The 25284-nt window shown below is 40.7% G+C and overlaps 2 protein-coding genes across 5 annotated transcripts; both read right to left on the bottom strand.

Annotated features, from left to right (window-relative positions):
- Positions 1 to 310: 310 nt before the first annotated feature.
- DDX46 (DEAD-box helicase 46) lies at positions 311 to 18026 on the bottom strand. Of its 4 annotated transcripts, none has more exons than XM_018081060.2 (24): positions 17965 to 18026; positions 16880 to 17065; positions 16464 to 16604; positions 15455 to 15572; positions 15123 to 15288; positions 14669 to 14820; positions 14256 to 14369; positions 13881 to 14046; positions 13399 to 13519; positions 12882 to 13057; positions 12385 to 12506; positions 11553 to 11631; positions 9674 to 9756; positions 8667 to 8831; positions 8160 to 8322; positions 7137 to 7330; positions 6489 to 6626; positions 5700 to 5849; positions 4883 to 5080; positions 4093 to 4311; positions 3409 to 3553; positions 2701 to 2774; positions 2159 to 2237; positions 311 to 1242 (listed from the first exon to the last, which is right to left on the bottom strand). In XM_018081060.2, the coding sequence occupies exons 1-23, from the start codon at positions 17979 to 17981 to the stop codon at positions 2190 to 2192; spliced, it is 3135 nt and encodes a 1044-aa protein (XP_017936549.2). In that variant the 5' UTR covers positions 17982 to 18026; the 3' UTR covers positions 311 to 1242; positions 2159 to 2189. The 4 variants fall into 4 exon arrangements, with proteins under 4 accessions (XP_017936549.2, XP_017936547.2, XP_017936548.2 ...); XM_018081058.2 differs by lacking the exon at positions 311 to 1242 and adding an exon at positions 1251 to 2069; XM_018081059.2 differs by lacking the exon at positions 311 to 1242 and adding an exon at positions 1251 to 2054.
- Positions 18027 to 18335: 309 nt separating this feature from the next.
- CAMLG (calcium modulating ligand) lies at positions 18336 to 25081 on the bottom strand. The gene is given in 6 exon segments (XM_008922174.3): positions 18336 to 20084; positions 21802 to 21867; positions 22697 to 23151; positions 24909 to 24950; positions 24953 to 24980; positions 24983 to 25081. Coding segments are annotated over 6 exon segments (882 nt in total). The 3' UTR covers positions 18336 to 19892.
- Positions 25082 to 25284: the final 203 nt, after the last annotated feature.

Genomic DNA, 25284 nt, shown 5'->3' with positions numbered 1-25284 from the left:
TTGTATCTCCTCCAAACTTCTATTCTCATCTTGTTTCCACTACTTTTTCCCTGTGTATTCGTTAATTTGAGAGTTTCTTTTCCTCTGGCTTATATGCATTTTCCTCCTGCTTTCATGTATCCAAAGATCTTCACTGTGACTTTCTTAACTGAGTGTGAGCTTTGTCCCATTTCCAGAAGAAAAACAAAAGCACAAACTGCTGTTCACATCACCCTACTCCAAACAGTCTAACTGTCTGAGGAAAAAACACACAAGCAGTGCAAGTGCAGAAAACAGAGGAGCTATTCAGAAAGACAGTTTCTGAAAAATATACATTGAAATTATTTTTTATTTTTGCTGGAATTTAAAAAACATAAGAATATTGACATTGCATTTAAAAACCCCAGGAAGTTAAAGATTATACATTGTTGCATCTCTGAAATTCAACAAAAATGTCTCCACCATGCTTTTTTTAGGAGATACCAATATATGTATGAACATTTTGAAACAAGATTTTTAAAGAAGTGTCAGGCTGTCCAAACTTGCAAGTGCTCTTCATTAAATACACCAAAATCTGTCGCTCTTCTGGGAAGGGACACTGTCTAAAAGTTAAGACAATTCAAAGAACAAGTGGTATGAAACACATCAAACCCCAGCTCTTAAGGGAAGGAAACCTGATGTATCTAAAGGGCATCACAGGGCTTTAGTTTGAGCTTTCTATTTTAAGTTTTGAGAAGTGCTACTGTGTGTGCTGCTCCTCTTGCTCTACTCCATGTATTAATATTGGCAAGTACTACATTAGGGGTGTTCTCATCCTAAATGTAGACTGTAAAGCTGGTATAATCATTCCTTTCCTTTCCTATATTGCAGATAAGGTGCACTGACAGGGTTACAGACAGCTGTAGGCAGAAAGAGTCACTTGAATTACCTGAAGTCTGGAAAGAGAAGCTGTGAATTTATACAGCCACGATGCAGATTGTATGATTTGTCTTCACCAGGGTTAAAGCAGTATATACACAGCTGGTTTAAAATGACACATTTCTTCTCCATGTGTCAGTTAAGAAAAGCTTTCTACAAAAGTCCTTTCGAAAATCATCATCTTGAAAGTCTTGCAGCTGCTAGAATGAGACAATTCAAATTGCTACTGCTTCTTCTCCAGACAAGTACTGTCCACCACGAATACTAATGCTTATGGGGATGAGACCTCAAAAAGAAAGGTCTTGCCTGTCCCAGTAGCTTATTGACTGCAATGATAGTCAATATCTGTGGAATTCATTCATAAATATCATTATTCATTTTTACTTAAAGCCACGTCCTAACAGCAATAAAGATGACAATCCCAGGGGAATAATCACATTAAACATATATATAAGAACACTATAAAAGAGTGACAAAGTTGTATTTCATTAAAAAAGAGGTTTCTCTCTTTTTCCTGCAAATTTCTTTTTAAACTTAATCAGGCTTTCATTCTTATGTCACAGAAGGAAGAAAAAAAAAATCAACTCCTAAAATTCTCATGTTTAGAAAAAAACAGGAAAACTACGGTCATACTACAAAACATTTCACTTTACAAAAAACCCAGAGAGTTATTTTAGTATGTATGAGAAAGACAAAATGGGACATGAGAGGGATAAGAAGATCTTAAAACAAGACCTCAAGTATTTCTGCATAAGATTCTTTAATCATTGCAAGACTCTCTGACCTTAGGGGGACATTTGTACAGGGAAGTAATGTGTGTGGAACCAGCCAGAGAGATCTATGGATCAGGAGAAAAATCCTGCCTTTATTTTGGTGTTTTATCATTTTTCCAGTATAAATTGATATGGCATGAACCATCCCAACAAAATGAAGCAGGTACATTCTAACAATTCCCAACACAAATCCCAACACTGTTTAATTTACTTAACAGCATACTGTCTGTCATAAAAATTAAAATCTGTTTATTTAATATTCCTTCTGATGAAAAGTATATAAAATGCACTTTTAAATTAAATCACGTTCCGCCCAAACTGGTCTGCTTTAAGACTGATAACTTCAGTGGAGAGAATTAAGATGTTTCAGCAAGGATCAATTTTCTGTTAAAAAACGTCCTCAGGACAAAATAAAAAAAAAAAAATTCTTAATTTACAATAAGCAATGTAAACAGCAAAAACAACAGAAGCCACAAAGTTTCACGCACCAGCTGCTGACAGACAGAGAACTCCAAATACTCATAGAACTTTGTATCTTCCTTTGTTGGTTGGTTGGTAAGAATTTTGCTGCAAATAAAGGAGAGGAGAATCACAGTTAAAAGTGAAAATGGACAATGAATTGCAATAAACCCCCACTAGATTAGCAGTTGGGTATGCTGCAAAGCTACAGCAAAACAGATCTCTCGACACATGTAAAATATTAAATTGAGAGGAATAATTCTCCTCTCCCCTGCCTGAAGGTGCTGAAATTAGGAAATTTCTTGGGACCCAACTCTTTGAGGGGTCTTCATTCAAAAAGCTCTGTCAATGTGTTATCTCCATCTGCTGGCTGGATAACAGCCGTGTTCTGGCTGATTAAACACAGCCACAGATTTTGAGGCTGCTCAATGAAAAGGGGTGTTTGAGATCTGTAGGTCCCAGTCCCTGACACGAATAAAAACATACGCCAGAGCACAAACATTTGCACAAGTCAATCCTAAAAAGCACAAATTAAGGCATTTTCCCTTGGCATTCTGGATATTTGACTCACCAATCTGATGAGCTCCTCTTTTATAAGTCGTGTGATTTCTGCCTTTGCTTTCTGTACAGCCAGTTCATTGGCACCTGAAGACAAAAATATGTATTATAATCATAAACACTTTCTGTATGTGAGGCCTACATTGCTGGCTCTTCTCAGAAGAACAGCAAAACTTGCTGAATATCCTCAGCTGAAGAGCACTCTAGTCTGCCACAGCTCCACTGTGTTCTGTTTTAAGGTAGATACTTAAAACAGTCATAAATGATACTTTTCAGAAATACACAGGATTAGACATTTCTTTGAGAAAAATTCTACTCAACCACCACGACATTTGCAAAGTTTTCTTTGTAGCAGTTGATGCAATTTCTTATACCTTTAACAGTTTAAACCCACAGAATTCTATTTTCTTCCTTATTTCACGCTGGCACAGACCTCTCTGTGCTTATTCTATTTTTTTTTTACTCTTTTCTTTCCCTCTCCTCCAAACTGATTCCATACATGTTTGCTGTTGTTCTGTGGCAGGTGAGGAGAAGCATCTCTGTGATCCCCACAGATCATATGACAAAGTGCAGGAAGATAAACAAGTGGTTTTTTAGTAATTGCAAAATAAATACAGTGGTCTGTAACTCAGTATCCAAACACTGACTACAGAGATGCCATGTCTAATTTGAAAATCAGACTCGTAGCTTTAATGGCAACATTTATTAAAAGAATACTTACTTTCTATAGCCAAATAAATCTTTCTTTCTCCTTCCTTGGGTTCTTTGCCTGGAGGGAAGTAAGTTCCCCTGATTGTAATAGCAGCTTCAGAATATTCACTGATTCTCTGCAGTGCTTCTTTGGAGGTAACTTTCCATCTGGCAGTCTGCAAGGCAAGGATATGGCAGGATCAGCAAGGAGAAAGGCACCACACAAAATGGCAATCCCTTAGTTCTGCCAATCTGAGCAGAACCTCAAATATAAATACAGGGAATTTGTGCTCAATACTGTGAAACATAAATCCTCAGTGTAACAGATGAGGTAGGTCAGAGCAGCAATATTCTGAATGGCAAAAATACTCAAGTACTAAAAAAGAACAAAGAGCTGTATCAGTCATAGCAGTATAGCCTTTACAAAAATCACCAGGCAGTGTTAGAGATTTGGATACAAGAGAAGTCAGTGGCAGAAGGTAAAAAGACTTCTGTCTGATAAGGAATGCTTGTTTTTCTGATACTCTCTGGAATAAGTCCAAAGCACTGTGTATATACAAGCTGAGAAGTAATCACAGATAATGTAGTTATTTCAATAGGTATGATCAGAAATACAGACAAAATATTTTATTGGTGTAATCATATTTAAGCTACAAAGAGAGGTTTTGTTAAATAATGGTCATTTACACTTGATTACAGCAAAATGGTTACTTGCCTGTGGGAAGTCATTGATCTCCAATTCTTCTTCATATCTCTTAAAGGATTCATTTTGTCCTCCATCCTGTTTTTCTTCTTCCTGCTTCTCTATGGGTACGTAATTGAGCTTGGCATTGATTTTTTCAGCCAGTTGCTCTGCAATGGTCTTGGCAGACACAGTAGGAGCTTGAATTGTGCCTCCTCTCAGGATAGCATTTGTAGCCTGCTGCATCACATCCTGTAAAAACACAGGTCCGTGTTGAGCACAAAGTAGCAAAAAAAAAATTCTATATAAACCAGCAAGGGTTTCATTAAAGATCTCTATGTAATATAATTGTCTACATAACAAATACACTCTCTAGACTCCTCCTGTTCTTCTTTCCTTCCTCTAAACAACTCCCCTCACACCTGCATAGAAAAGATTTCACAGATCCTTTGTATCTTCATCTTAAAATATCTTTGGACATTCCCGAACACATTAACCTCAATCCATTTGTATCTCACAGGTTTCAGCAGAGGAAGATGTTCTGCAGCTCTGCCAAAGCCAACAAACCTAACTGTGTAGTGTTATTAGTAATGAACTAACTCTTTGCCAGGGCAGATAAAGCATTTACAGTTCTGTACCAAGGTCTTATCATATTAGCTCACTTACAAATCCTATAAGTGAGTTAGCCCAGCACAAATGAGATAAATAAAGCAGCAAGTTACCAGTGTGCAGACACACTAAATAAAATGGCAGCCACAGAACACAGAAGTGAATAACCTTTATTAAAAAAAAGGAAAAAAAATTGGTCTGTAAAGAGACTGACCTTGAAGTGGAAGGGGACCATTACTTGTGCCTCTGCCCCAAGATTCTTCTGGGCATTGATTCTCAAAGCCAATCTTTTAGCAATTTCCAGTTTTTCTGCATTCCCAGCCGATGGTGTTGGAGCATTTGAAGTTCCTGGTGCTGCCATGTCTTTTACTCTTTTCTTTGAATTGAACATGCTCTCGATTTGTTCATCAATCTAAAGAAAATAACAATTATTAGATCATTGCATTTACCACTAAATAATCCCACCATCCTAAAGAAAGGGGCATTTAGTTTACATGCTTTTAAAGATATTATTCTTGTATAAATGGTAGAACACTGTCCAAAACTACAACTCAACAAAAGGAACAGATGATCTAATCATCAGGAAAAAGTCTGAACACAGTGTTTACTTGCAAGGTCACAAAAAGGTGTCCAACAAACATTAGGAAAGGAACCTAAGATGGTTTAGAAATAGAAAAGGGTACTATGAATGTCTTTAAAACACTGCACAGAAAAAAAATGTTTGCAATTGAGGACAATTGTTCTGTTTCATTTATGCGAGATTAACATCACAAATAAAATAATTTATATCTGACATTTAAATAACTACACATAGTAAAATACCAAAAAGTTGGAAAGAGACTTTGAAGATCTTGATCTTCATAGCTGTGTCTCTTTATACCGAAGAATACTTACAGATCTACCCATGGAATTTAACAAAGTTGGTAACACAGGTCACAGAGTAACAAAATGTGTTCTGTAATCTACTGGAGAAAAAACCCAAATGTATTGAAAATCCTTAAGCAACTTAAATCCTGTTTCCAGGTGCTTACATCAACAGCTGTATCTTCATCATCTGAATCCTGCAGGCCAAGAGCTGCTTTTTGTAGCTTCTTTCTTTCATTAGCCAAAGCTTGTTCTGTTTCATCAAATTTAAAGCCTTTGCCAGAGAATCCACTGCTTTTTTTGATCAACTTTCCCTCCTGAAAATAAAAACACATATTTTCATACTGAGAAGTTTAAAATCCCAGTTCTGATAGTTAAAAGACTACACAAATAATTTTGAAGTTTTTTAAAAAGCAAATCCTAAGACATTCAAAAAGCTCTTCAAATTTAAAAACTGCATTTTACACTGAAGTGTAATAAAAAGCGACGTTAATTCAGCAGACAGAGACAAATACTCTATTGGGATTTTCTGTAAATATACATTTTAAATGCTTTTCAAATGCAGTATAAAAAACCCTCCAGTTTTTAAATCAGAAAAATTCCAAAGTCACTCTTCGTAGCATGAGCAAGACCCTCTGATGGTGAGAGCTCTAAAAATAATCACACAGATTCTGTGAAAGAGCTTCATTATCTGGTATGTATAAAAGTCCAAGTGCCCCTTATACCGTAGGTGTTTCTCTATCACACATCAGCTGACAATATTTAAATTCTCAGTCCTGTAAATGATCCTCAAGACTCCAGTCTTGAAGACACTCACACACTTAGCCAGGCACACCCGTGTCCCCAGGGAAGCCAGTGAGATGACCCATGTTTGTACCCTGGTCAACTGGACCCACGTGCACAAAACACACATTAAACCCAGACCAAAGCCCACTGCAGAATAAAGAATTACTCACAGCCTTCTGCTGGTCTTTGAAGTCAGCCCAGAGCTTCTCCAAATCAGGAGGAATTGGATTCCCGGACAATTCCAAAGCTTTAATGATATCACCAGCATACCGTGCCTGATCCTCAGTAATGAATGTGTATGCATAGCCCTGGGCAACGTTAATTTAAAAGACAATTAAGAAAAAGCTCTAAAGACACTTTAAATTTATTGAAGCACCCTTGCACAGATGCTGTTGTTCTGGTCAGTGAAAGTAACCATGATAGTCAGTAATAACTTTTTTTAGTGGAAATGTAGAATGAATAATGTGATTTCCCAGGGAGCTGATACAGAGGTAACACCCAAAGATGGTAGATGCTGAAATCTTTCCTTTCAATCAATTTTGTCATGGTTAAAAGCTTGAAAAATGAAAATCCTATCAATTTAGTAGGGCACATTTCCAACAGTGAAAAACATCCAAAGTTTCAGCCACAAATGGGATTTAAAAGAACACTCGTACATCAGGACATGTAAGTTCCAAGTTTCACAGTGCTAAAATTCAGAATATAATTAAAGGAAAACACTCTTTCCACCAATAACTATCCTTTGGGAACAACTTGATCAAGCAATAAAGAAGGGAGAAATGTCAGTACTAACCAAACCAGACCACTGTAATACCTACTTTATTGCCAGCCCGTCCGGTGCGGCCTGCTCGGTGCACATAATCCTCATAATGGTTGGGGCAGCTGTAGTTGACCACCAGCATCAGCTGTTTAACATCCAAACCTCTTGCTGCGACAGATGTGGCCACCAGAAGTTTGCAGGTTCCATTCTTGAAATCATTGATGATGCTGTCCCTGTCATACTGATCAATACCTGCCAGAAACCAGACAGATCAGCTGATTATTAAGCTCTGCTTTAAGCCAAAAGAATTTATACACAGGTCAAAACACCCTCCAACTTCGAACAACCAAAAGCATAAGCAAACAAAATTTCAACAGATTCACAGGCAAAATGCAGAAGCCAGAATAATAAATCTCTATTATCAAGAATAAGAAAACTTTTCATTTTTCAGCTGCCAAAAGATGTTTTCCCCTTACCAGAATACTCAAAAGGTTTTTTGATATGATTTTCTATTTGATGACTTATATTCAGTTGAGACCTCATCTGAAGGCATTGGTCTCTAAAGGCAACAGAAATTTCAGAAGAAGGGGAATATTTTTCCCTCTTTGTACTTACTGTGATTGTGCTTTTTTAGAGCATTATACATAGAAAGTTTTAAGATGTTCTGGGATGGACAATATTCTAATGAGATTTTTCTCCTCTTGCTGTTGTATTACTACTTGATAGCAGAAAAGTAAAGCAACAGCTGCTATTACTGTGAATCTCAAATAAAAATTTCATATAATACTCCCCAATGGCATTCAGCAATATTCAAGAGGTGTAAACTCTCAGTAATAGTCCTGTTGCACAGACATAAGATTTGGCATCTGATGACATCTCACAGGGAGCAATGACTTGTAATTACAGAAAACTATCCTGTCTATTTCAAATTAAGAGACAATTATCCTCCCCAATTACAAAGCAAAACCAGCTTAGGAAGAAATAGTAATTGGTATTACACAGGACCTAAGTAATTCTGGCTACTGAATACCAACATTTTAGTTTGGAGCAGCAAATATAAATCCTTAAATTTGCAGATTACCTCCATGAAGAGACAAGCAAGGGTAAGAGGCTCTCATTAAATCTTTCAACAACCCATCAGCGTGTTCTTGTTTATCTACGAATATGATAACGGAGCCTTTCTCCTGATAGTGTCCCAGCAGCTCCAGCAACTTCAGAAACTTGTTCTCCTCTTCTATAACAATCTGGAAAAAGAAATAAAAAAGCAAAGGAGAAAGAGTATAAATTGTATCTGGTGTCATTAAACACATTCAGGGTGCATAAAAATAAAAACCGGAACAGGAGATGACCTTTTCAGGCTGTTTCCACAGTTAGTGCCAAACTGCTGTTTAGGGCTATATAAACCAGGTTCACAAAAAAAGTGATCACATTGCATTTGCACACCAGGGTGTTCACTTATCCTGAGTTCATGTTTAATGAGATCACTAAACTTCATAAAATGAAAGCCCTGTGGGTATATTGGTTTATATTCAATATTGCTGGGAACAAGCAAACGAGAAGACAGGCAAGGCAGGTGTGTGATACTCACAACGTGCTGCTCCACATCAGAACAGACAACACTCCTGCCTCCAACCTGCACCTCAATGGGTTTACTGAGGATCCTCCGAGCCAGGGCCTCCATAGCTCTGGGGAAGGTAGCAGAGAACATGACAGTCTGACGGTCAGGCCTGACGTTGTCTACAATGCGCATAACCTGCGTGAGGAGAACGTTCCCTGTTAGTATCCAAGTGCTGGGATTGAACTTCACACACACAGAGCTCTCAGCTTCAGGGTTAGGTGATATCTGCACTACACAGACTACAAAGCAGTCTTTACAGATTTCCTCGTGGGATTGAGCTGCTGGCATTGGAAGACAGGAAAACTTGCTGGATTCAAAAGGAAGTTGGGTGCCAATACACAATCTGACAACAGCCCAGCAGGAATCTTAGGAAATGCAGCAGAAACCCTACAGCTCAAGAGAGAAATAAAGGAATGTTCCCACTTTTGGAGAACAACATAGCCTATAGCAACTGAAAGAGTCCAGGATGCCCAAAGCTCCCAGTAAGTGATTTGTCACCAGCATTTCCAACATTCTGTTCCTGTCTCTTGCATGACATTGCCAAGAGACACCAAAGATTTTATAAGTGCTAACACAACACCTGTATCAAGGGATTACACAGGGCTACAACATGGCCACAAGTATTAGAAATGTGGATGTAAAAACCCTGTACATTACAGAAAAATCTAAGCTATACAAGAGCTTATTGAAAGCAAAACATAGAATCACAGAACAGTTTGGGTTGGAAGGGATCATCCAGTTCCAACTCTGCCATGGGCAGGGACACCTTGTAGATGTGAGGATAATATATGATGTTACAGTAATGGGATAATAGATGTGAGGATAATAGAAATAACAGAGTCAGTTTAAACTGCTGTCCAAGTGCAGCAGCACATCTTTTTGAACACCCACTGGCAGTGTAAGAATAATGCAGCACTGCGAAATCCTTCAAGTGGAAAACAGCATCTTGTGGCCACATCACTCCTGTCCTGAGTTACCTGAGGCTCAAAGCCCATGTCAAACATTCTGTCTGCTTCATCAAGCACAACGTACGTGACTCTACGGAGGTTTGTCACCCGACCTGTGAAAGGAGAGGAAAAAACACATGGGAAACAAAATCAAATGGAAATCTGGTTTCCCTCAGGAATATTTTTTTTTTAAATGTTACATAGTCTCGCTATCTTCTAACACAGACATTAATTAATTTTTTAAAAAATTCACTAAACGTGAATTTTAATGTTCACACTTTAATCACACATACATTCTGGCAAATGGGTAAGTATGCACAAGGCCCTTTTATTTTGTCAAACTCTTCTCTTGCATACCATCATAGGGCCAGAAGAACCTGTAAAATTCAGAAAACTGCCCTCGCCAAAACACATCATAAAACTAAGACTGAGCTGAAGCAAGGAGCCACATCAGCCAGTATCTGACAGCGGCACCTAGAAAAGAACATATTAGAGATTACAGCGCATGTGTGGAAGGCAAAGCCCAGTGCTAACTGCTGCAGCCTCAGAAAACTCCTTTATACACAATCTGTAATGCTTCCTTGGAGCTAGGAGTAACTATTGGAGGATAAGCATACTAGTTCTAGATCACTGCTAATAATATGCATAAAACAGAGTAAGCAGTCCTTTCAAAATGAATATATAAAGAGTAAAACCTACCCAGTAACACTACTGAATTTAAAATCAAGAACCACCCCAAACTCTGGGACAGCTGGAAATACAATAAGTTGTGGATCGGTGGACATTTTGAATTATGATGGACAGGATAATTAGCACCCTTCCCAAACAAACAGCTAAGAGATTCCCTTTCATGAGAAGGATTTAACTCAAGGATTTAAGAATCCTACTCTCAAATGATATAAACGCATTTAGTTCCACACAGTTGTGGAGTGACACTGTCAAATGCTCTCAGAATGGAACAGATTTGTCACATTTTCTACAACTATCACTCAGACTTGTGCCTATCAAACTACAGTAGAATTTGGTCCTCTCAGCTTCAGCAAATTGTAGCTGAATCCTCACATTATTTTAAAGACATTTAGCGCTGCATTTTTTAGGATATGGAATTCATACTTAGGGAACAAAATAAATATTTCTTAAAATCTACATATCTATTTAACATCTTAACATTTTCATCCCCAAATAATAACTTGGTAAAATTACTTGGGAACAGCATTAATGTACCTACCTTTGACGATTTAAGTCTTGGAAGCCCAGTTCTATATGTCTTGAAGGTACTTTTTCCACAGAAGTTAAATAATGTCAACAGTTTAGTAGAGGTTTTGATGTGGAATAATTTAATAATAAAACTTTATCTAATAAGCATGCAATGGTTACACTAGGACAAAACCTCTTAAAGCTGCAGTGGCTCAGTTTAATAAATGTGAATATCTGATATAAGGTCAGTTCTCTTACTTTTGAGCAGGTTTTTAGGGAGGGCTTCTCTGTTTTTTAAAACCAACAGATAAAGGCAGAGTCAGATGCTCTTATGTAAAAGTGGGAAACTGCTGAGCTACACTTACACAATAACAGATCAACGGGCAGACAAAATAACCAACTGTTATATAACCTTTACCTAAGGGACTCGGAGTTCAAAAATTTGGACCAGCACATTTTAAGTTTAGCAATGATAAACATTCTCAGAAACTCTCCAAGAATGTAGTATTTCCTGTCCTCCCAAAAAGAGTCAAACCAATATATGCTTAAACCTATTATTAGTGCTATATATTCTCAATAGCTAGATAGTGCAGCCTGAAGAGATATAAGAAAATTCCATAAGACCATTTATCAAAATACATGATCTTTTGAATTTGTAAGAATTACACAACAAATACAAAAAATTCTCCATAGGAAAAGGTTTTCTACTCACCATTGTTAGCTGCTAACATGTCAATCATACGTCCAGGTGTGCAAACAATAATTTCAGCACCTCTTTTGAGTTCAGCTATCTGATTTTAAAACACAGTAAACAAACTAATTAATTTTTTGCTTTGTGATTTGTTTTTTTTAAACATGGATCACCTTGTAAAAAAGAAAACCAATTCTGTAATAAAGATTTTACTCAGCAATTTCTTTAAGTCTTTGGAAAACTTGGCTTCCCAGAAGAGTCACCTCTGACAGCCTAAGTTACCACCTGAAAGAGTTATAATGGGGATATGATTTCTATACAGTTAAGAGCCTGTAAGAAATATTATGTGTTCTAGCAGGGACAAATTATATTAAATACACCATGTTCCATCACAGATGGATACTCCTCCTGTTTCCATAAGCAGGTGGGTGGGGTGGGGGTGTGGAAACCCTTGAAATTAATATCTAAATTACTCTAACATGCAGCATTTGATAATGCAATAAACCAACGTTACCATTTTCTGGCTTTTGTTATCTTGAGGGGAACTCTCAAAAATATAGCTTCCCTTTCAAACAATCACATCCCACTAACTGTTACTGCCATGCTCAATATATACATCAAAAGAAAGTCTGAAACTTTTAAGGATCATATCTGAGAATTTTCAAAATCAGTATGTTTAAGGCTAAGTTACTTGAAAATGCTTTACTACCATTGCCACAGAGAAAGTCCATAATGAAGGCTGCAAATGTCCTGGATTTATGGGAGAGAGAAAGGATCTAAATTCACTGCAAAAGTAACATTAACTAATAAAGTCCAAGAATTCTTTGACAAGGAAGGTATGTGTTTTGTGTACCTGTTCACTGATTCCTGTTCCTCCATAAACACAGACAACTCGAAGCCCAAGTGTCTTTGAGAACTTCTTGCACTCCTTGGTAATCTGCAAAGCCAACTCACGAGTGGGTGTCATAATGACAGCTGAAAAGCAAAGCACTTTCATCATACACTGTAACACAGGTGCTGTTGCAATGTACACAATAAAAATTAATCTTTTGTAATGATGTTTACAGCAATTTACTTCCTATTTTAAAGAATGTAATTTCAAGAAAAAGATAAGACAATAAGAGAATGGGGTGGAATTCTGGTCCAAGTGCCAAAATCAAAGTAAGGTCTCACATGGACATGGGAGTCCTCTTGAAACATGAGACAGCATTAACTAAAAAAAAGATACTAATTAATGGACAGTAGTAAGCACTTCTCCCTATAACCAAGAGAAGAACTGAAGACCATCTAAAGCATATACTTGAGGTTGTATTCATTTAAACAGTGACTTTGAAAACAAAATCTTTGTACCTATGGGACCTTCTCCTTCTTCTAATGCTCTCTGATCCATAATGTGTCTGAACATGGGCAACAGAAATGCAATGGTTTTTCCACTTCCTGTTTTAGCAATGCCAATCAAATCCCGTCCATTCATGATTGCTGGGATAGCCTGGGTCTGAATGGGAGTGGGCTTTTCATAGCCATGTCTTAAAGAAAGGAAAAAAAAAGGTATTTAAAGAACAAAATAGGATTTGACAGATGTGAATCACCAAGTCATGTAAAATTTTTCTGCATATTCATATTTATATATAATATATATACATATCAGAGCCATTCAAAAAAATAATTAAAATGAGCAGCAAAACCATGATACAAATGGCAGAGAATAGTTAATAACAATTACTCAACACTGAGTGATAAACACTCTGATGACTATATACAAACATGGACATGTGGCATTATGCAACAAAGAAAAAGGTTTTTCTCATGAACATAGAACACGGTGAGCAAAACCAAGCATAATATAGTTCACAAAATGCTTCCTTACTTTTTGAGGGCAGTGAGAATCTTCATGGAAATACCACACTGTACCCAGGTTTTTATTGGTTTGGGGCAGCCTTTTCCCTTGACTGTAATTCCCTCCAACTCCAGCCTGTACACATTCACCTCTGAAATAAGAGTTTGCATTACAATAGAGTCAAACCTGACACTTCTCTACTACCTTGATTAAAAAATTCTTGCTTCGTCCCTTAACATGAAATACTAATTTTATCACCACCAGAAAAAGTTTTTTGCTTGTTACATGTAAACACAGGAGGCAGGTGGAAAGGACTCACGTAAATTATCCTCCAATCAAAGCCTCATCAATAATTATAAGTATCAACAACAGTGATGCAACTGATTCAATATTCTTCTATACCAAGTTGCTTCAAATGTTCTTTATATTCCAAACCCATCTGCTGCTCCTTTGAAATCCACCATTTTTTTCTTTAACAGTACCCAAGGTGTGCTGGTTGTGTTTGTCTTTACCTTCTGGAGTCATTTTTGCCAGTTCTGGTACTTCAACGTAGAAGTTTTTCCTGAAAGGTTCATATTCTATCTTTCCATGATCCACTGGTTCCAGCAGCTTTCTCTGCTTGGTCTGATAGCCAGTCAGGGCAGTCTGAAGATCCACCTCCTCCTCCTCTGAGGAATACTGTGGAGATCACCATTTGTGAGTACATCAGTATGAAGGAATGGTTTTTCATTTACACATGAACTTTATTTAGAAACAGGTACTCCTCCCTGTGCTAGACAGCCACGTGCCCACACCCTTAACATCCCTTCAGGCCCACACACAACCTCAGGAAGTAAAGGAGAGGCACGTTGTGTTTTCACAGTAGAAATACAAGACATGTCCATTACCTCCATTGCATCTTGGTCATTCTCCATGAGCTCCCCTTTCTTCTTTTCTGACTCTGCAGCTGCCTTTTTGGTTGTCACCACGGTTACCACCTTGGTAACAGTTGGTCCAGACTTCTACAAAACAGTTAAGAAAGTTACTACATTTTACATAAAAAAACCCCCATACTCATAAAACATATAGAATATTTGTACTTCTGAAGGCATTATGCTGAGCTTTTTTTCCACTTCCCTCAGTGAAATTTTATCAGAATAATGCTTGAGAAAACAGCTTCATAAAAACACCAGGAAATTAAATTTAAAGTAAACAGGCTTTAAGTGCATCTAACTTCATGCTTTTTTGCATTTCTCCCCATTTTGCTACTAAAACACAAAGTTATCTTTGAAAAATTAGAAATCTCAACTGGTGATTTTACCTTTTCACTCCCACCTCCACCTTTCACACTTCTCATATTGAACTTTTTGACCTCTTCTTTTACTTCTTCCATATAAGCATCCAAAGGATCTAACTCTTCATCTTCAACTTCATTGCCTTCTTTTTCTCCTTCTGCAGTTTCCTCTTCATCATCTGATATGAGCAAGAAAGATGAGGATAAAATACAGGGAAACACAAAAGTGCTCACATGTGCCAAATTATTTGTCTACCCAAATAATTACAGTTCAGTGTTATTACTATCTAATTTTTCTTCATAGAAATCTCTCCAGTTGTTTAATCAAAAATGTATCTTAAACCATTTGAAGGCATGACCAGATTTAGGCTTTGTTATTTTACAGTTTACATTCTGAAGAATAATTTAATGCTTTAAAGATAATGTAAAAAAATATTATTAGGAATAAAAGCATTCTGCTATATATAAAAGGTTAAAATACCATCATCATCTTCTAAACTCCATTTTTTCCCCTGCTTCATCTCTTCAATTTCTTTTTTCAGCTCTCCTATGTTTTCCATTGCCTTCTTGCGTTGTTCTTCCCTCCATTTCTCCACCCTTTCCTTTCGTTTTCTCATTTCTTCTTCAAGTTTGTTCTGATCAAAATTCTGTGATAAAAACCAACCAGTGAAAATTAATGGCCACTGACTTTAGTCTGTGCTTCTTCAAACAAATATAACCATTGCATGAGCATGCTGTAGAAGACTGGACATCCACAAACTCCCTGGTTTAAATTCTTTATCTTTTAAACTTGTAAGTGTTAAAAGTCTCTACCTCAGTGGCCACAGCATTTGTGGTAGCATCTTTATCCTTCTCTTCTTCCTTGTCATCCTTGTCTTTTTTCTTTTCTTTGGAAACTTCTACTCCTTCTGTCTTTTCTTTAGATCTTGATCTGAAAGATAAGAGCAGAGGTTTCTTAGAAACTTACAGCTTTTCTCAGGGGGAGGATACACATGTGCTGGACAGAAACAGAAATGTGAACAACCAGTACAGGTTTATGTTTTCAAACACCTCACAAAACACACTGCTTCCCAGACAATCTTTCCATGTCATGGAACTATTTCCTCTAACTACCAGAAATGTAGAATCCATTGCTTATTATGTGCTTTGGCTCTGTTCTTCTCATTTCTTCACAGACTTCATTTCCAGAACACTTACAATTGACACGTGAGTGGTTCTGCAGTTTATTTTACACCTCCTTGAAGTCAGCATTTAGAAAGGAGATACTAAAATTGTGGAATTTCTAGAGAAAGGTAAAGTGATCTGGCATCTTGCCATGAAAGTGTGAACACTCCCCTGAGCATATGGTACTGAAACACAAAAACACCTCTCCCTGGGAAAAACTACTTATTTAACACAAATGTAACATGCAGACTTGCAGTGAATACAAAACCCACTTATCACAGCTTTTATTACCCCAACTTGCTTCCAATTTAAAGGAGAAAAATGCACCTAAACCAAATATGTGCTAACTTACGACAATAAATTTAAAATTCACTTTAGCCAATTAAACCTCTTTACACCTTTTTCTTTGGGTTATTCTAATACAGAACACACACTTATTCCAAAAGGTTTTGTGATTCCAGCTTCTCACTATTTCTAGAGTACCACCAACCTGCTTATTCTGTGTACAGACTTCCCACTTATGGACTTCCCACCATTTTACAGTAGAGCACAATTATAACACTGCCTGCAATTATGTCTGAAGACTCCATTAACATACATTGAAAGGACCAAAACCTGCAGTTTTCACACATTTCTAGAGCCAGGAACACAAGAATACCTGTTCTCTGTTTTCCTGTTCTTGCTTGGACTGGAGGATCGAGACCGTCTCCCTCTACTCCTGCTCCTCGAGCGCCTCCTCTCCCGGCTCCGGGAGCGTCTTCTCTCTCGGCTCCGTTCCCTTTCTCTGCTCCTCGAGCGTCTGACAGGGAACAAAATTGTATTTATTTAGCCCGTGATCACATATGACTTTAGTCTGCTATTGAGGAACAGGCTGTAAAAGGAACCCACCAATCATCAAGACCACTAAGAACTTACAGACTCCAGCACCAGCAGCTAGAAAGGATTTAATAAGCAAAAAGCCTTGAGCACAGTGAAATCTATACAACCATCAGCAAAGTGCCTGATGAGAGGGAAGAACATCAATATCCAGCTGACAGGCACTTTGATCTACTTCGACTGGAACTCATGTCCTACCTTTGGCGCTTTCTGTCCCGCGATCGGGACCTTCTCTTGTCCCTGCTGCGGGACCTCTCCCGCCTGCGATCCCGATCCCTGCTCCTGGAGCGCCTGTCCTCACGTTTGCCCCTTTTGTCCGACGGGGAACGACTCCTGGAGCGGCTCCCGGAGCGCCCACGGGACGCGGAGCGCTTCCGATAATGCCTGAGACACAAATTCAGAGAGATGAATGTCAGCACAAAAACCATCTGCACTTAAAGGATATTGATCATATTTAGGTGAACAAGCAAAAAAAAAATTATCTTAATTCCTCAGAGCTTTTAAATTTCTAAACATTTGTAACAGTGTCCTGTCCCACCCACCGCTGCCCCAGCTCATTTGGAGCTAATTAGATGGATCTCTGGGAGTGCCCAGCTCTGCACTGAATCACTAATTTGAGTTCAAGCCGGTTGGTAAAATTTCAACTCATCTGCCTCTGTCGGTGTAAACCCCCATTACGGGTCTGGGGGCTGTGCCAGGGCACTGACGACCGCGTGCGGGGGCTGCTGTGGCAGCTCTGGAGTTAAAATCCGATGGTTTGATCAAACTGGGAAACAGAGACGTGCCCGACAGCACCGGCACGTTGTGGGGTCGGTGCAAAGCCTGAGCGGTGTGAGCAGCTCCAGACCAGCCGGAGCACACGCTCACATCACTGCCGGGCTGGCCACAGCGCCCACCAGGTGTTTATACCGGCTGCGATCGGGCAAAACGTGCGTGACCCTGCAGGAACTCAAGAAGCACAAGGGAAACGTCTAACCCACGTTCGAAGCGCTACGTGGCGAATCACGCCTCTTTAGAGCAAGCCCGCGAAGGCCGCGGGGGGGAGGCTCGGGACAGCTCGGGCCCACCCAGCGCCGTCCCCGCGGCCCCCCTCCGCCCCGTCCGGAGCGCCCGCGGACCCGGCGCTGCCCTCAGACCGGCGCCGGGCCCGGCCCCGCCTCGGCGCCCTCAGCGCCCGCGCCCGCCTTTGTTCCCGCTCGTGCCCGTCCCCGCGCCGCGCTCCCCGGGCGAGCCGCGCTCCCGGGCGGGGGCAGAGCCCGCGATGCCGCCCCCGCTCCCATCACCTGGACTCGCGGCCCATGGCGGCGGCCGCTCCCGCTACACGGCGGCCGCATCCCGCGCCGCCCGGCCCGCCCGCGCCAGCGCCGCCCTTCCGCCCGCCCCGCAGCGCCCCGCGGCCGGAGGGCGCAGAGACAGCGGACGGCGGACAGAGCCGGGAGGGGGAGAGGGCTCTGGGAGGAACAACCGGCGGGAAAGGCACGGTAAATAGAATTATGGGCATGAGCAGAATAAAAGCGATTCGCTTCTTGGTCAAAAGGGGCTTCTTGATGGCCGTTTCTCCATCCAGCCCCTCCTGGAGCTCTGCCCGCTCACCCCACGGTGTGGAGCTGATTAGTGTTAAAATTATGATTAAACATCCATTGCTTGATGCAGGTCTTGGTACACGGTGTTTTTGCAATTTATTTGTATCACGTTTGGGCATATAAATAGAGAATCGGGACACGTGTAACTTCGGAGCAAACTCGTTATTTACATATCTCAACCTTAATTTCCATTTGCTGAAATTCCTGTCTAGTATAAACAAATTTAAAGCTTCTGAATCAGTATCTGTGCTCATAGACAAAAGTCAGAATCTTCTGCAGCCCTGTACATCTGTAACATAATACTCACTGTAACATAATGTTAAAAAAAAAAAAAACAAACACAAAAATAGTCAAATCAAAATGTAAGATTCTTGTTTTCAGGCCACAAACAAACATGTATCTAATTCAGGAGTCAGAAACGAGGCACTAGAATTACAGCTTTAACAGAAAATGACAGGCAGAGTGCAGGGCATTCGCTTTAGAGGGGTTATAATCAAACACTTCTGCTCCCTAAAAAAATTTCTGCAGACAAATACCAAGTTAAATAGGTGTTTTACTGTGCTAAAAAAGACATCGGCCTAGATCTCCTAAAAGTCCAGATTCTAAACAGAAAACTACAAGATGAAGAAACTACCAAATTTACCTTCAATAAAGATTTTTAGAGATTATCACCATTTAAGTGGACTATTTGGAATGACACTTCCTTCCTCCCACTGTGCAAAATTCATAAGAGATTGAAAATAAAACAGTTTCCCTGGTAAGTTTTACAAACACTAGAGCAAAGATTTGATACTGCAGGTTGGGTGCCAATATATACAACTCCCTCATGAGATGAACTGTTAATATAAAGAAAAGGCATCAGAAAGCACAAGGATGAGCTGCACTAGGATTAGGTTGCTGAAAACTCATAAACAGGTGAGATTAATTTTGTTTCTTCTTATTTTTTTTGATTAATGACATTTGTAAGCACCAGGATTTTCTTGTTATTGATTTTGCTTAGCTCTTTTCCACAATCATCATCAAATGAAATTAATTACAATCACAACAAATAAGGTATAGCAAGGCAAGGATCATAACAACAAAGTGGCAAGTTTCACCAACATTCTCCAGAAGCAGCTACTTGGTTCAACATTCTGACCTTGAACATTTGAACAGAGTACAGGGATTTCTTTTATTTAGAGCTTTCTTTAAAAAAATGGGAACACCACAAAATGAGCAGGTCTGGTTAGATACAGTCATACAGGATATACACATATATATGCTTCTGCTGAAGGGAACTCTCTTCTTGTTCTCACTGAAAAGAACAAAGGCAGCTTTGTAAATATTTATGAAGGAAGTTGAGAGGGGCATCATCTAACTAAAGCAAATAAATCATCCACTGACACTTGCACCCTAGTCTTCACATTTGTAATATGCAGACACAGTATTTAAATAAACTGAACCAATACAACTGGCAGTCTGGGACCCTGCTCTTCCTTTCCCAAAATGACTGGATTTAAGGCTCCTTTCAAGCATTTCAACAGGTAGGAATTTTAGTGAAGGTTTAGACCTGTCTGCACAGTGTCAGACATTTAAGAAACACAGTCCAGAGAGGTTTAGTGTAGCTGCTGTGTGGAATTGTACAGCCATTATGGTACTTCAGAGCCAAAAACCAAAGTAAGTTCATGGCAAAAGATAAAAGTAAAGAAATAGACACAGAGGTCTGTGAAAACATCTCCCATTTTGCTGTAGGTGTCCATGGAGCGACTGATCACTTCTGCAGGGATCCCAGACAGCAGGAGAGCAGCAGTCAGGACTGTCGTTTTCACCTTCTTCTCACACTAAAAGGGATAAAAACACAGTATCATGTTAGTCCTCCTAATCCAGTTCTGCTTTACATGTCACCAATGTTGTGCCTATTTCACACATTCCAAATTCATTGGTAAGAGCAGCAGGTTTGGATTGATTCTCTCCAGACACACTGGAGGATTCACAGCACTTATCCCAGACACAGATTCCTGCTGTGCTGGATCCCCCGGAGCTGAGTGAGAGGCTGGAGAACAGCAGAGAAAATTGATCCTGGATATTCTGCCTCCAAGCAGGCTGAGAGGTGGGGCTGTGCAGGACTGGGAAGATTCCCAGACAGGGGCAATCTGGGTGTAAGAAGCCAAGCCTGGCAGGTCCACTGGCAGAACTGGATTAATCTCATTACACTACTTGGCAAAAAATAGAACACAGAAAGCTTTGGGTTGGAAGGGACCTTAAAGCTCATCTCATTCCAACCCCCTGCCATGGGCAGGGACACCTTCCACTAGACCAGGTTGCTCCAAGCCCCATAAATACTGTTAGTTTTCTAACAGAAAAATTATTTAGAATTGAAAACCCAACTGTTTCTATTTTAGTACAACTTAATTTGGAAGTTTCATCCTCTGAACTCAAAAATCTCCCAAAACCTTCTGAAAGATGTTCCATCCTTGAGATGAGGAATCCCAAGAATACGAAGTCTGACAGGCAGGAAAAGGTGACAGTGGCTGAAAATTCTGGTAATTTGATGATATTGGCTGGATATCTTAATTTAATCCAATCTAAATTAAGCTTTCAAGAACATTTCTATGTTTCTTGAGAGAAAAATGAAGGCTAACTAACAGATTGACCTCATGCAATGAAGTGCAGTAAAAGCACGTTGTGGAAAGGAAACACCTCTTTAAATTCTGAAACTGAAGAGCTGATTTTAAATACAGCAGAAACAAGATCAAGAAGATGTAGCTGATGAGCTGGTGCAAATCTAAGGCTAATTCTACTGTTTTGTGTTGTGACACATCAGCTTAGAGTGACTATTACGATATACTTAACTACAAAAGAACTGCTGATTTATTCTGATTTCCTACAGGTAATGTATTATTCCTTTTAAAATGTAAATTTTCCCTTTTAACTATAGATTGAACATCATTCAATCCCACTTTGCAGCACAAACCTGACAAAATCATCAACCTAACAAATACTTCAGCACAATTGCCTGGTGTAAATATACGAATCAAGTGATAGAGCAAATCTAGCTAATGAGCAGCAAGTTTCACACACAAATAAATGTCTCATTTCAAGCTGCCATTCAACCTGATACCAGCAAGGGAATGCAGAGCTCTTAAAACCCATGTTCTGCCTCATTCTTTAGCAAACACACTCACAAATTTCATCCAGCTATTACATGCAGAACAGCTGCTGACAGAGCAAACAGTAACCAGAGAAGAGCGTGGTCTAGGAGAAAAGCAAATTTCCTGAAGACATGAAAGAACTACCTGGATTTCCTGGTCAGATGCTTTTAATTAGGCTACAGCTAAACAAGCTGCTAGTCCGTGTTTTCACAGAAACTGTAAAAAAAGATTTGGACTAAATCTGGAAAGATTAAAAATTAGTATAAACTATCAGCATTGGTAATACAACTCTACAGGTTAAAACAAGAGAAGAATACTTCACATGTGTTGGTCCTAATACAATCTAAACACAAATTTAAATTTAAAACACTTCAAATTAATCTAATTCTGAAAAAAAGAAAATTACCTTTGGAAAGTACTTGGACAGTCCCATGTAAGCGAGTTGTAGAGTAAGAAATGGTGCAAATATTGACTGAAGAAACAGAACAGAATATACAAAAATTAACTTGGTCAGAAGTAACAGCTAAGAAACACAGAAATGTAATGCTTCCTAAGTCATAAAAGAAAACTAGTAGGTAAAAAATAATTTGTGGAACACAGCAACAGTATTCTTGAATACTACAAACCTCAGGAGACAAGTTACATGACAAAAATAAGGTTCTGCCCTATTTTGAGCCTAAAACCCTGAAATCACAGAAGGGAGCAGCAGTGAGTGAAACTGAGCCCAGGGATCCAGGAGGTGGCAGGTTGTGCCTGCCACACATCTCTGTGCTGTTCTGGCAGGCACCAGGAATACTGAGAATTACTTTTCTCAGACTGATAAATGAGTAGGATCTACTTATCTTGGGACAACTTTACTGTTCCTAGAATCACAGAATGATTGGGGTTGGAAGGACCTTAAAGACCATCTCATTCCAACCCCCTGAAGGGCAGGGACACCTTCCACTAGACTAGGTTGCTCCAAGCCCTGTCCAACCTGGCATCAAATATTTCCAGGGACGGGGACACTATTCTTACTCTATTATTCTTTTGTACACTCCAAACTAGGGGAGCAGCTGACTCATATGCTCACAAAGAAGGGAATAAATTTGCAAGAGACTTAAACTGCAACAACTACTCCAGTGCATCTGTGCTCAACCACTACAGACCAAACACGTGCTGCTCTCAGTGGTTACACAGTGGCTGTGTGGAAATGTAGTGTGTCTGAAGTTCCCAACTGGGTCACTACCAACAGACTTCAGCCCCAGATGAAGGGTATTTCACAATAAATTTGCAGAGCAGGACTGTTCCCCTGAACTCACCAGGTACTTGCACACAAAAGCCCTGACCACGACGGCGAGCAGAGCACATCCCACCAATCGGAAAATGCGGAAAGAGTCAAACTCCTCCCCGGCACTCCCGTTCTCCTGGCTCGGCTTCTCACTCATCAGCTGGTTCCTCAGCTTCAGAGCCTCGTCAAATCTGGACAGGTACTGCTCCAGCCCGTGTCTGGGTGGCCGTGGTGCAGCCTCAGGGGGCAGATCACCCCGGTGCCGGTGGCGGAGCTCCCCTGTGCCCTCGGTGACCAGCTCGGGGGCTTTGCTGAACAAGTCCTTGTCCCCCCGGAGCTCTGCCAGGCTCCCTGCGTGGTCAGCAGAGCCTGGCACACTGCACACGGAATCTCCAAGCACGATTCGCTTGGAAACCGAAGGAATGGGGAGGGAGTTGGATTTATCCTGCTCGTGCTGCAGCTTTGACTCTGTGTGACTGTCGTCATCTGAAGGAGAGAAACAGAAACACGCAGTTACACACAGCAGGTACGTGGAACAACACTTTGGCCAAACTGGATTGGCGTCCTGGTTTGATGTCTCTGCTTCCCAAGTGAAAAGAAAGGACTAAAGAGGGCACTGCTTCACAGACAGACACGGGACAGGCAGCTGGGCAACGCAGGCCACAAGGTGAAGCTGTTGGTCAGCAGTGGAGAAATTAAAACACTGCACTTCCCTAAGCAACAGCACTGCCTGCACAGGAGGAAAGACCTTGTTCCAAATGCACAGAGCAACATAAAACAAAAGACAAAGATCTGCAGAAGGTGAATCACCCAGGAGAGCATTGAAACCTGACAAATGAGCAGGCAACAGAAGTGTATCTCTGCTGCCAAATACTCCAAAATTGCCAGGATACATAAAACTCTCTAACACTGTCTTTTTAGTGTTAGAAAGCAAGGTATTACTTCATTTCTAGCCAGAGGTGTAAGACAGATTTCAGTCCCCACACAGACCCAATAAATAATTTTTCTACCTATTTTTACATTTTTAGCAAACAAATCAATGCTCATTGGTTCTTAATTACATAATTCTCTTTAGTTAATATTCTGCCTTCTATTGGGCATTAATTTCTCGCTTTTTATGATAATTAGTTCATATCTTCAGTCTTTCTAGTATCTTTTTCTCTCAGAAGGGACTTTGTATCACATCTATGGCGTCTTTGTTACTCTTCTTCATCTGCTGATTTCTGCAAAACGCCCTTGCAGTTCATAAATCTTGGGTTCCAGATGTCCAGCTTCAACAATACATCTTTCTCTCTCCCAGGCTTTGTTCATTGAAGTATTTCAAGGTTAACTTTTAACAAAACTTACAGTTTTGGTACTTTTCCCAAGCTGCGTTCCCACAAAAGTAGCTTATGACAACTTTCTGCTAAACGCTGGCTAAAAGTGATTTAAGGCCTAACACAGCATGTATGATTAATTAAAAAAACTAACAAAAGGCTAATTAAAGCTATTAAAAATTAGAAAAGTTGTATCATTTCCAACAATTTGGCTTGTCTTCTATTGCCAGCGGCAGAGCAGTGTTAATCTGCTCTGTATGAAACCTCAAGACCCATCTTAGAGCAAGAGAGGTGATGGCAGAGAACAAAAGCCAAACCAAGAGACACAACAGGTCTGGTCCTACCAGAGAGCTTAAGAAGAACTTCTCAGTGTTAAATCACATTGATTCTTTCCTGACAAGATGGTCAGCCCTCTTGAAGCATGTGGAGAAATATAAACGACCTACCTATGATTCTGCAAGAAAATTCTGCATGCCAACCACAAATGCCCAACGCCTGGTCATTACCCAAACAGGAGACAACTGACAGCTATAAAAACCCAGCTACGAAAGCCAGGAGTAAGTGACTGGAAACCTGGGGGAGGCTCATCCTTTCTCTAACTAAAAAAAAAACCACTTGCAGGGGAGGGTCACCCTTTCTTTAGCTAAGAAAACCCACTTGCAGTAAAATGACCAGGGACAGCCCCAAGACCCGAGGTTCCGGTGACACACGGATCTTACCCGAGGGCGGGTCCCTCGGAGGTCGCGCTGCTCTCAGGGCATCCCTGCGAGGGCAGGCGGCACTGAGGGACCCTGGGGAGCCAGCGGGCCCTGTCGCCACCGCTCCTGCCCGCGAGGGGAGCGCGGGCAGCGCTCAGGGCGAGAGGAGACCGAGGCGTCCCCGCAGCCCCGCGCGGAGCCCTCACACCACCCCCGCCACCCAGCTCACCCTTGCCGGCCGCGGGCCGGTGGAAGCCCATGATGCGGTTATGCGCTCGTGCTCTGAGTTCATGAGCAGCTTCCCCTGCGGCGCAGCCTCGGCGGCGGCGCTGGGACGCCGAGATGCCCCGCGGGGGGACCCTGCGGTGTGGCAAGCCGGCGCCCGCACCCGCTGTCCGCCATCCCCGCTCCTCCAGGGCCCGGCACCGCGCCCGCCCCTCGCATCCCGCGCCCGCGCAGGCGCGGGCAACCGCCCTGCCCGCCCTCTGAAGCGAGCCCGCCATTTAGGTAAGGGCAAAGAAGAAAGGCGGGACGCGCTGGGGGACAGTCCCGCTCCCCGCGCTCTCTAACGGCGCGGCGCCTGCACTAAAGATGGCGGGCGCGGC

The sequence above is a fragment of the Manacus vitellinus genome, unplaced genomic scaffold, assembly GCF_001715985.3.
Source record: "Manacus vitellinus isolate BGI_N305 unplaced genomic scaffold, ASM171598v3 scaffold_51_pilon, whole genome shotgun sequence".
In the NCBI taxonomy this organism is placed as follows: Eukaryota; Metazoa; Chordata; class Aves; order Passeriformes; family Pipridae; genus Manacus; species Manacus vitellinus.
The sequence above is the reverse complement of the archived record's forward strand: the minus strand, read 5'-3'. Positions and strand labels throughout refer to the sequence as shown.